General features: G+C 36.6%; 1 protein-coding gene across 4 annotated transcripts in view; it reads left to right on the top strand.

Moving 5' to 3' along the window:
- Positions 1 to 12831, top strand: part of RXFP1 (relaxin family peptide receptor 1) — a gene marked incomplete at both ends in the record, with an annotated part of 131729 nt that overhangs the window by 63547 nt on the left and 55351 nt on the right. For 2 of the 4 annotated variants that reach the window (XM_081304135.1, XM_081304133.1), the window contains 2 exons: positions 4138 to 4236; positions 9240 to 9345. In XM_081304135.1, the coding sequence (XP_081160261.1) occupies positions 4138 to 4236; positions 9240 to 9345 (205 nt within the window). Of the gene's footprint in view, positions 1 to 4137; positions 4237 to 9167; positions 9346 to 12831 lie in introns of all 4 variants that reach the window. The other 2 variants (XM_081304132.1, XM_081304134.1) reach the window with 2 other exon arrangements.

Genomic DNA, 12831 nt, shown 5'->3' with positions numbered 1-12831 from the left:
AACTTGTTGTTATCTTCTGGGGTGTTCTGGGATCTGAGTCTGCTTATAATTGATTAAGAAGCAAAGAAACATGGTAATAATGAAAGGACCTGAGGAAAGTTGATGAGTTATTACCTCAAATAAAGTGATTAGGTTGTTTTCAAACAAACCCCATCTAAACTCATCAGCAAAAGGGAGCTGCTTCTGCTGACAAGAGAGGTTATGAGGAACCAGGATTTAGAGTTCTCAAATCCAACTGAATACACAATCCACCAATAATAAAATTTACAGGGTTTCTTCTAAATCAATCCTCTAGTGCTCACTTTTAAAATATGGCAAAATGTGAATTCAACTTATAGTGTAACTTAGTGACTCCTTGGATCAGATTCTATGTGATTTGTGGCTGTATGACCTAAGGCCATGGGAGATAAAAGATAATCATAGAGTCATCATGGAAGTTCCCTGGTTCTCTGAACTTTTTGAAGCTGATAATGTAAAAACCTGAGCTGATCATTTTCTTTCTTTAATCTCTCCAGAGCCTATCTCCTTAGCCATCCCATCTTACAACCCTTCCAATTTCTTATTTTTAGTCTAATGATTTATCACAGCAACCACTTTGCCAAAATCTAAACTTCACATCTTTCCAGGAAGCTATAAGTGATCATTTAAATCATTTAAATGGCTGTTTTTGTCACTGTGTCCCATTTCTTTTTTTTTTTTTTTTTCAGGGTCAGGAATAGAAATTGTATTAAAATCTAAGAACTTTAAAATCCTGGAGGTGCATGAATGGACAGGAGAGAGCAACACACCTCTATTGCCACCTCTAGACTGTCACTACACAAAGGGCACACAGAATGGACAGCACTGCGGGGATCTGGGGAAGAAGCTCTGGCTCCAGAAAGGGAATGATGGGGCACGTGGGCTGGGGCCACCTGGCCCATGAACAAGGACAGTTTCTCTGGAAACACTTGACCTTTAGCCTGGTGCAAGGAGGCGAAGAGGATATTGTACAGGGTCCTTTTCCCCAGAAAGTCCCATTTTCTAATGGTAACAGGATTCCCATTGTCTTCAAAACCAATCAGGTTAGATAACCCACCTAATGTTTCTTCAAAGTCTGTTATCCGAAACCCCTTCCAGAGGGAACAGAAAAGAAAGAGGTTAGGAAAAAAAAGTGGGGGGGCGGGGATTTCAGCCAGGGAATGCCATATAAAGTCTGCAGAAGCAGAAGTATGAGATGAGAATCACTCCACTGTGGTTGCAAGTTCAACATCAAGTTGAAATCTACCAGAGTGTGCTTATAAATTGTGTGATTTCCCTCTTTTTGCAGATTGTATCCACCATTTTCTTGTTAAATCTGTGCACAATGGAGCTGAAGCCCTGAGACTGGGCAGGAGGCAGTAACTACCCCCACTGCCACTAGGTACTGGGGGAAGCTAGCATTTACAAACTTCAAGTCTCATGAGACTGCCGCCAATTAGTAGAGGTTTATCAATAACAAGAACCCTACTTGCTTGGGATCTGGAAAATATATATTTAAGTTACCAATTTCCAAAGAAGGAAGCATGGTTAACTGAAGGTAGAATGGAGGAAGAACTAACCCAGAAACTCCACCATAGTCTCAAGAAGTTAGTCTCTATTTAGCTATCTGTGCTCAGTCTTTCAAATGTCCTTTTCCCTCCTCCTGATTCTCAGCCTATGATATCATCCACTTATGTTAGGAGTCAGATAGGCATCTTGAACTGGTTCCTGGGTGCTCAATGGCTGGTATTTGCTCTTTTCTTGGTTGTTGTCCTTTGTCCGCCTCATTACTGGTGGCCTGCCAGAGACCCACGCTGAAGTCTATGTTTGGTAAACTTGAGGTCCATTCATCATTTCCCTCTGAATTGAGATATCATAAAACTTTGCTGCTTTTGTTCAACTTGAGATCTTCTGTAGTAAAGAAGTTTTGAAACCCATGAGGAATGCAAAAGAAAGGGGAATGTTATAATTGCACTGTTTAAATAATCTATCTTCTAATTTTTCACTTTTAGTAGGACTGCTAACAAGACATTTGATTTTACAAGTGTAGATAGCATTTATGTTAAGATTCCTTCACTTTCCCAAAGGAAATTTTCATGGAGGTCTGAATGAGCAGCTGAAAAATAGGAAAATAGTCTGCAAAAAAGAGGGAAATCATGCACTTTATAAGCAAACTCTGGTAAATTTAACCTTTCTCATTTGTGCGGTTTGATAGATTGTGGGGACTATTCACAAATCCAGATAATTTATGGAGTAACAAGTTTATATGGGAAAAGATAATGAGTTCCATTCTGGAAGTGTGAGGTTTGAGGTACCTGAGGTAAACTGTGTATGTGTTATAAAGTAGAAAAAAAGTGTGGACTAGAGACATAACCTGAAAATCTGCTGATCAGAGTGGAAACCATGGGTACCAGGAAGTCAATTGTATCAAATCCATGCAACTAAATAGGTTTGTAATATCTGAATTCAAGTCTCAGGTATAAATTATACAAAAATGATTCAATGCAGACTCCCTGTATGCTAGTTACCAACTTGTCTGACTCCAAGAAGATAAAACATCTACACACATTACATGGGGCAAATTTTCTACATAGAAATAGGTAGCAAGGGACAAAAGACGCCTGAGGTTCATAGTGAGCTGGGAAAGCTGCCGACAGTATGAATTGCTGACTACACCTGCCCTACATGTACCAGGGCTGAGGGACCCTGGGAGGCAACTGCTCTAGTTATGTATCTCAGGGGCAACCTGACTCCCTGGGAAAAGCTTTGAAGACATCCCATTTCTAGGAAAGGGAGGAACAAAGCCTTGACTGTCCCAGGAAGTTACTGCCTAACTCAAGGTGTCAACACTCCCTACAAGGATAGGAAAAAGGATTGGGCTGTTTCAGGCAATTCCTTCCTACCTCAGGATACTGCATTTCCAGAATGTTCTATACTTTTCCTTGAAAACTGCAGCAAAAAAAATGAGGAGAAAACTGGATGAGTACAAGGCCAATAACTCTACTGTACTGGTATATAAGAGAAATAATTCCTAAAAGCAGTGCCAGATTTAATAATGACAGAAATAGGACAAATTTGTAGAATCAATATCTCTATCTATCAATCTCTATCTATCTATCTGTCTGTCTGTCTTTACATGTTTGAGCATTCTTAAAGAGTCATAGCAGCCATGCACTGTGTTACACACCTGTAGTCACAGCAGCTTAGCATCTTGGAAGGCCAAGGCAGGAGGATGGCAAGTTCAAAGCCAGCTTTAGCAACTTAGTGAGGCCCTAAGCAACTTAGCGAGAGCCTGTTTCAAAATCGGTTTAAAAGAGGAAGGGGGATGGTGCTGGGGATGTGGTTTTATATTTAAGCTTCAATCTCCAATGCCAAAAAAAAAAAAAAAAAGTCATGGCATTTGGAAAATAATTTAAAGCTCTACAGAGGATCCCATTCAAATCCCCATCAGGAAGATAAAGATTTGTTCCATACAGAAAGAGCTCCATAGAAGCTGCTTCCTACATCTCCATTTCATCACATGATTAGTTTCATTGTCCCTTATGTTTAAAAACAAAAGGTCATAAAATTCTTTAAAACATTATCTTCTTTCCCTCCTCTTGTAGCTTCCTGTTAGTTAGCTTTCGGTTATTATAACAAATACCTGAGATAAATCAACTTAAAAAGAGGAAACATAACATTTTAGCTCATAGCTTCAGAGGTTTCAGTCCGTGACTAGTTGGCCCCATTGCTTTGGGCAGTTGCTTTCTTTGATTTTTAAATATGATCATCATGGCCACCCACCCATGTTTATTTATCTCCAATGTCGGTTTTAATGATTGAAGAAGATTTAGAGAAACAATTAAAATGCTAAAAGCAGTGTGCCATATTCTGGTATGCCTAAAATTCTGCTTGTTCAAGTATGGCCCAAGTATTACTTGTGGCAGAATCACTACAGAGCTTGTTAGACACCACAAGCCCATCCCAGCACCCCATAGGGGATCCAGAAATCCACATTGGTAGGTTTCTAGATGATGCTTTTCTCACTAAGTTTGAGACTCGCCAGCTTATTTTAAGGACCTATTTTCCCCCAGCACACCAGAATATATCTGTTTTGTTCTATTCTTAATTTCCTGATCTTTCCTCCCCACCTGCCCCCAGGAGACAACAATGGATGGTCTCTGCAATTCGACAAATATTTTGGCAACCACAATGAAATGACCTCCTCATATTCCTTTGAGACAAAAACATCTGAATGCTGTAAGTAATCAGAGTAATTGAGCCTCCTTTTCCGTAAACTCTTTATAAGACACGAAACTTTTAAAAGTTGGATTCTATGTATAATTTTATGGAAAGGTTATTTGTAATTTTCCAGTTTCAAACTTTATTAGGGATGCATCCTAAATTTGGAAATTCTGTTTTAAAATAAACTCATGGAATCTTAAGGATGAAAGTCATCAATCATGTCAGGTATTGTGAGTAAAATTAATGTCAGTCAAGGTTACTATTTTATGTAATTTCCCTTTTACTATCACTATAAAACCTGATGCAAAGGAAACAGAAAATAGAAAAGCAAAGAAGCTGTTTGATTTTAATGGCTGCAAGTGAAAAATCTTCTGGCGTCTAAGCTATATTTCAGAGCTATGAAAACCTATTAATTATAACCTCTGTTTAGTCAATATTTCAAAAACTCACAAAAACACCAGAGAGGATGTAGAAGGCTATAAACTTGAGGATTGATTCTATAACGCTTTATATCATGAAAATAATTCCTTTTAAATATTTTTTTCTATTTTAATAAATTATGCAAATGAAGGTCTGTGCCTTCGATCTGCAATTTTGACCTCAGCTTTTCAAAATCTTGATTAAGAAGGAGGGTTGAACCAGGTGGCAGATTTCCTTAATCCCAGCTACTCGGGAGGCTCAAGCAGGAGGATCTAAAGTTCAAAACCAGCCTCAGCAACTTGGCCAGACTCAAAATGAAATAAAAATAAAAAGGGCTAGGGTGTTGCTTGATAGTAGAGCATCCCCTGGGTTCAATTCCCAGCATTGAGAGCAGACAACAAGCATTAGGAGGGGAATCCCTTATGGTCTACCACAAATTATAAAGCCTAGATTTTCAAATTTTCAATATCTTTTGTCTTCACTATCCAAATGAGATAAAATACTAACAGTCCTGAATTAAAGGAGATAACCTTCCCTGGGAATCTCCTGTGTTACTCATCAATCTACCTTAGCATCCCTGAACCTGCCTCCAAGAGGATGGAGACCAAATAATTTTATCATTAAAAAGCTAAAAGCGCAGGGCAGGGTGGTGCACACCTGTAATCCCAGCAGCTCGAGAGGCTGAGACAGGAGGATCTCAGTTTAAAACCAGCCTCAGCAAAATTGAGGGGCTAAGCAACTCAGTGAGACTCTCTTTCTAAATAACATTAAAAATAGGGCTGAGGATGTATGTAAGCAAAAATAACCAACACTGTTTGGGCACCATTATAAAGGCACAAATAACCGGGACAGAAGCAGACTTCAACTGGATCAAGAAGCTTTCCTTTATTCGAAGTGGAGTCAATCAGATTTTCTCATTTTCTGGGTACAAAAATAGCCCACGGGTTAAGAAGGAGTCTGAGTTTTATAGTCTACAATGAGGGTGAATTAGTCATTGGAAACTGTGAACGTACACGCGGCGGATGGGACAGTCAGGGAACTAGTTGTGCAGGTTAAAACTTTAACTCAGAAGGCAGTGGTCAAAAGTTTGAAACGCACTGTTAGTGGAAGGAGACAGGAGCTCAGATCCCACCCACTGCTTTTCTTCTTCCTCTGGGATTCATTGTTTCCCAGAGTTAACTGTGCCTTCCTTCAGGACTTTTTGGCAATAGGGGAAGGTCAAAGTTTAGGGCCCAGCCTTTCAGTATCCTCCTCCTCCCTGCAGAACCCATTGTGGTTGGGAAGGGGTGAATGTTTGCTTTTTCCCATTGTTATTGGGAAAGGATTTACTGGGAGAGGTGTAACATTTGGCTAATTTCCCTCCATCCTCCTGAGCCACACTGTCTTTCTGTTTTTTTCCTGGGGGCTATCTTGTAGGAATATTATTTTCCATAACCCTTCAATGTGGCTCAGTTGTCCAGTACACCTGGGTTCAATTCCGGTACGCACCCACCCCCCCCCCCAAAAAAAAAAAAAAAACAGCTACATGCTTTTTTGTGAGTGTGTTTTGTTCTGGACATTGAACTCAGGGATGACTTTACCACTAAGCAACACCACAAGCCCTTTGAGAGAAGATCTTGCTAAATTATTTAGAACCTCACAAAATTTCTGCAGTAGGCTTCAAACTTGCCATCTTGCAGCTTCAGCCTCCCAGTTGCTAGGAATATGCCACTAACCCAGCTAAGAGAAGAGATTTTAGCAAAGAAAAGAGTTAACAGGTATAATTTAACAACTAGTATTATGCCAAAAAGTAATAGTGACAAATTAAGCTGTGTTATCTTAAAATGCATTTTTCCCTTTATTATTTTGTTTTCATTTCTTAAATTTTAATTGAATCTTTTTATATCTCATGTTATTCCCAAGAAAATTTTCAGCAACTTACAATTAAAGTATGGCTAAATCCTCACTGAGAAAGCTCAGCAACCACACACAAAGCTTAGTTCTGAATATTGTAGTCATTAAGTCAAAGAGGAAAAATAACAGGTTATATAATTCACATAGTCTCATTTGTAAAGGAAAAACAAAGGGGAAAAAAACAGACCAAGTCAGCAAGAGAAATAAGTTTTTACCTGATCTGGCACTCTGGAAGAAAATTTGTCACAAGTACAATTACAGAAGAATCCTAAACTCCTGTACACAGTAAATATAATATAAACACATAATTTTTCATTAGAGTCCTCTTGAGACAATTTGGGGAACTGCAATTAATAATTAAATATCTTTTTTCAGATTCAAACATGGTAAATAAAATGAAATGAAAAGTGACAAATAATATCTGGGGGTGAAACTTAAATTAAGGTTCCTAATTGTGCCACTTTCTTTAAATCAGATTATTATAGGGACTTACTGGAAATTAAACTGAAGATGGCTTATAATCATTTTGGCTAGATGAAAGAATGTGAGGAATCCACATTTTAAAAATCACTCCTCAAGATCAATATCATGGAAAATAATAATATCTATGATTAACCAATACACTGTCTAAAGTTTAAATTTGAAAGATTTGGAAAACATTTTTTACCAATCATCATTTTTATCACTGAGAGGCTATTATCATCATTTGCTGGTACATTACTTGTCTTTTTTTTTTTTTTTTACTTTGTTGAAATAAAATTTCAAATAATTTCCTGTACCAATCAGTTTTATCATATTTTCAATTAGCATTTTAGCATAATTAGCTATTCATGTTATTATAAGCTCTTGGGAAATGATATATGTAATGTTATCTTTTAAGTGACATAATTTACTTATTCTTTTGTCATTGAATATTTCTATGTTTTTTTTTTCATTTTTCCCTATTACAGATAACCTTGTACTTAAGATATGTATTGTCTTAATTCAGTCTATATATATAGAAAAAACACTGCAATGAATGCTAGTTTCATTGCCTTCTTTTCCTGATCTTCTATTCACTTCTTCTCAGGACTTACATCTTCCTCCCCAGCCTTCATCATCCCACCCTCACAACATAAACATGCACTCACATGGTAGATAGGATTTAACTTAGACAGCCATCCATGGCCAAAATGGGTACTCCAACTATAAAGCTGTTTAATAAGAGTTTTCAGCAAATACATAATCAGTGAAACTAGGTTATGATCCTAAACGCCTGTAACCCTGGAAAGAGTCTCTGCAGTTACTCGGGAGGAGATGAAGAACACTTGTCATCACAAGTACCTGAGCAAACAGGCACTTTCCAAGTTCAAAGCCTGTAGCCAGCTGTGCTCGCTAATCCTTCACAGGAGCCTCTGCTTCAAATTTGAGACACTTGCCTATTCTCTGGAAGCTTTACTGCAAAGATCAGAAACTGGAAATTTGCAAGCAGAAAATTTCTCATAGAAAGTTTTGTTTTTCCTAGGATGTTTTAAATTAACTATTATCATGTTTAAATGGGTAATTATATATAAAATATTGTATTTCTGGCTTCTTTGCAAATGTTGGTAGGTTTGGCTGCACTCATTCCTATTTAAGTTGGCAACAGGAGAAATCAACCCATTTGGACATCCAGAAACTACTTTGCCTGATCATGATAGATATTTGAGTCCGTAGCAACTGCTAAAAAGTTTAAGGCTCTAGAAGTAAATGCATATGGGAAGTATTCCTCATTGCTCTCAGTCATTGTCCATTCCCCATCATGGCAGGAATCAGACTATATTTATTACACTGAACAATAATTCTATCATGCTATATAAAAACATCATATGAGGCTCTAATAGACTTCAGATTCATTGAATCACATCCTTAAGCCTCAAGGCCAGATGGCCAAAGGGGTGTATCTCATTCTTTCTTATTCCAACACCAAAAAGAGTAAAAATAGAATGACTGTGCAGGAAAAAAATGTCCACTCACATAAATGAAGATTTAGAGATCCATCATCTCTACATAGGCCAAAGAAGCATTCTTTTTTAAAAATCTATTGAAAAGGGAGGGGCTGGGGTTGTGGCTCAGCAGTAGAGTGCTTGCCAGCACATGCAAGGCGCTGGGTTCAGTCCTCAGCACCATATAAAATAAATAAATAAAAATAAAGGTATTGTGTCCAACTACAACTAAAAAATATATTTTAAAAATTTCATTGTTTAAAACAAAAATCTATTGAAGAACTCCTGAATTTTCCAGGAAAAAAATCTAACCACACTAATCATTTAGTGTTTAATTCTCCTCTTCCTTGTTGGTTAAAAGTGACTTAGTCCTATAAAAGTTTTGATGATGCTATAAATAAGTACTTCCTTCTTAAATAGAACCTTCCATGATCATCAAACCCTAATATATCACATTTTCCTTGGGTGACATAGGAACATGATTTCATTCATTTTGCAAAAAATGGAAAAGAACATTATTCTATTTTTAAAAAATGGACGGGTTGGTAAGTGTGTATGTTTCCAAATGCTAATGTTCTAGCATCCTTTTAAAGATAAACTAAAAGTCAACTTTGGAACCTTAATTTAAAGCATTGCTCAGGTAAGGCAATGACATACTCTTGTACTAAGTAATTCTTTTCATTGCCCTCCTCTTCCTGGTCCCCCACTTTCATCACCCCTTACCCCTTTCTGTTTGTTCAGTGCTTGGTTCTGTGCCTGGGCATTGTTTTTGCGGAGGTCTACAGCTTGACTGTGATGAAGCCAATCTACGAGCTGTTCCATCAGTTTCTTCAAATGTGACTATAATGTAAGTAGAAAAGAATGGCTCATCCTTACAAACAGAATAGTACCTGTAAAACTGTATCATAATTAAGACGTGTCATTATTAAAATTATTCAAAGATGATGTCATTGTTTCCTAGGTCAGTTATGAGTGCTCATATTTATTTCACATTTATTAAATGCTAGATCCCACCTTAAATTATCCCAACTTGGGCTGGGGTTGTGGCTCAGTGATAGAGCACTTGCCTAGCTCGTGTGAAGCACTGGGTTCAATTCTTAGCACCACATAAATAAATAAGCAAAGGTATTGTGTCCATCCACAACTAAAAATATTTTTTTAAATTATCCCAACTTATTTAATCCCATGAAATATTTAAACTCACCATATTTTATCTAAATGAAAGATGTCATCAACTGCATGTGCTACTAAAGGGGGAAAAAGGCACTTATTTATTATACCATTATATAGGGCTTTCTTTTACTTTGTTTGTTTGTTTGTTTTGAAACAGTATCTCAATAAGTTGCTTAGAGCCTTACTAAACTGCTGAGGCTGGCCTGGAACTTGCAATCCTCCTGCCTCAGCCTCCCAAGCTGCTGGGATTACAGTCATGTGCCACCACATCTGACTTTTACATAGAGTTTTTACTTGAAACTTATTCAAAGACCTCTTTTAGAATTTCTTAGACATAAGTTTTAATATACTCTCAGATACAAATAAAAACAAGCAAAATAAGTTTGATAAATATTCCCAGAATTTTATATCTAAATTAATACTTCCAAATCACATTTTGAATCAGAGATATTGACATTGATTTTTCCTAACTATTCAAACTTATGTGTGTATAAAAGATCACTCTCATAATAAATGGTCTGTTGATTTCTAGTACTTGTGGTTCTAAGTTTCTGGTGGTACTAATTTGAATTCAACCAGACCTCAGCAACAGAAACACATGCATTTGGCTGAGACTTTTAAAAAGAAATCAGTGAAAGATGGATATTTTAAATCAATATTTTTACTGAATTTTTTCATCCAGATGTTTTGATGCCTTCTGGCTCTGACTTTTGGGTGAAAGGGGACAAAATGTGAGTTTACAAAGTTGGCAAGTCTTGCCTTTCTCAAACCAAACTGTTTATACAACTCAAATGATTGACAAATAAGGAATGGAAGAGCCACAGTGCAGAGGTCTTATACAGGGTGATATCAATCATAAAAACTGGGGATTTGGCCAGAAATTGGGGAGATAGCAACCTGAGAACATGAACTGAAAACACCAGGAGGTTAAACCACAAAAACTTGTTTTCCAAAGAAACCAACATCTCACCTGAACTAAGGAAAGAGAAAAGCTCTCCAACATTCTGTTCTCTCCTTGCCTCTGCACAGCTCTTTTTCATAGTAATTAGTCCTACTTTACAAAAAAAAAAAAAAAAATGACTTCCCCAAAGAAACTGAGGTCCTGTGGAGAGTTTGTGTGATTTAAATCTTAACTGGAAATGCAGGGTATAAGAATTTATAATTTCATCCTATCTTCAGAGAAAAAAAAATCATTATCACCCTCACTGCTTAATATCAAATTATTAGAAAATCCAAATCAAAAAATATCCCAATGCTGCCAATATTGGTTTTCATTTTCCTCTAAGAAAGATTTGCATCCATTCTTCAACAATTCAACTAATCTTTGTAAAAGAAAGAAACAGAAGAAGAAAACTGGTGAAATGGAGGGGGGTGAGGCAACTTCCTAGAAAGAGCATGCCCACCCAAAGGGTGCATAATTCAGTTGAATTCATTCTGATTCAATTTTTTAAAAGCTATTCTGGCCCAATACATACACACATACATAAAGACATGTGTGTCAGTCTTTGACCTGCCAGTTTTCAACCCCAGTATTAAACACATTAGAACCAGATCTTTGTGAATGCTTATCTACCAGAAGGCAAGGAAGAAGGCAGGCTCAACACTGATTTCAAGTTTCCCATGCCAAATAATTGAGAATGGGAAGGCATGGTTGCCATAACTGGGGACAATTAGGACAATTATTTGTTTTTCAATTTGATATGGACATTGGAAATTCTGGAAAGACACAGGAATAATGCTCAGGAGTATGTATCTACAGCATTTTTATGCTGTGGGTATAGCTTGATGGTAGAGCACTTGCCTACATGCACAATGCTCTGAGTGCAATCCACAGCACTGGGAGTGGGGAGGAAATATATTACTTTGGGTGAACCACTTGAATCCAGTGTCCCATACTTTTCTCTGCAGAACACTAGCTCAGCTTTATACCTTGCCCAGTCTGCTAGTTCAATTCCATAAGGAAAAAGAACTCTTGGCTTTACAGCAAATACATTAAAAAACTAAATATCAAATTTCATTACTGAGTTAGTTCCAGATTTTAAGTTGGAACTCTTGGAGGAAAATGTCAAAAGGAACTAAATCATATATAAGTAAAGTATCAAAGAAGCCTATAATCCAAGGAGCATTTACTGAAGTTGGGACTTATTGAAAGTGTTTCACATAAATGCTAAAGAATGAAACAGACAAACAGATAGAAATGAATATTTATACCTTGTTCTGGCTTTCTAAACATTGTTTGAGAATTGACTTTAAGATCCTAGAATTTGGGCTGAGGCTGTAGCTCAATGGCAGTGTGCTTGCCTAGCATGTGTAAGGGACAAGGATGTATCCTTAGCACCACATAAAAATAAACAAAGTCATTCTGTCCACCTATAATTACAAAAAAAAATTTTTAAAGATCCTAAAATTTAATCACTAAAACTACATCTACAATCCTCAGAGCTGTCTTTATAAAAACCAAAGCTAGCTTTGATAATGACAAAACTAGTCAGTTTCTCTGTCATACACAATATATATACATATATGCATGTGTATATATATGGATACATGTGCATGACTATGTACATATACATACTCATATATATGCCTTTGTAAAAAGTCAGTTATAATATCAATTTTTTAGTATAATGATCTATTATGTTTTAAAAGCACTTTATTTTATTTTATTTTATTTTATTTTATTTTATCTTATTTTTGATGCTGGGGATTGAACCCAGGGACTCATGCATGCCAGCCAAGCACTTTACCATGAACCACAACCCCAACGCTTAAAAGTATTTTGGTTTGTTCTCATCAAAGAAAATAGAATCTATTTTTTTCCATTTCAATAGGATATTATGAAAATATAAATAATACTATTTGTTAGAATATTTGGTATTTAGAAAGGCATACCCTATAAATTGTAGGTATTCTTGATTAATATGGTGCCACACTTTCTAAGAAATATTACTTAGGAATTCTCAAATGAATTTCCCTTTCCCCTTCAGAAGCCCTCCCTAGCTCTCTGTGTAGGTACAATTAGCCTCTTCCTCTTGAGTCCTCTCATAAAAGTTAATTTGCATATCTTTTTTATTTTTTAATTGCTTTAATTAGTTACACATGACAGTAGAGTGCATTTATGCACTTTTATATATCATACATAGATGGGATATAATTTCTC

The sequence above is a fragment of the Spermophilus citellus genome (assembly GCF_964194105.1).
Source record: "Spermophilus citellus genome assembly, chromosome: 8".
Lineage (NCBI taxonomy): Eukaryota > Metazoa > Chordata > Mammalia > Rodentia > Sciuridae > Spermophilus > Spermophilus citellus.
The sequence above is the reverse complement of the archived record's forward strand: the minus strand, read 5'-3'. Positions and strand labels throughout refer to the sequence as shown.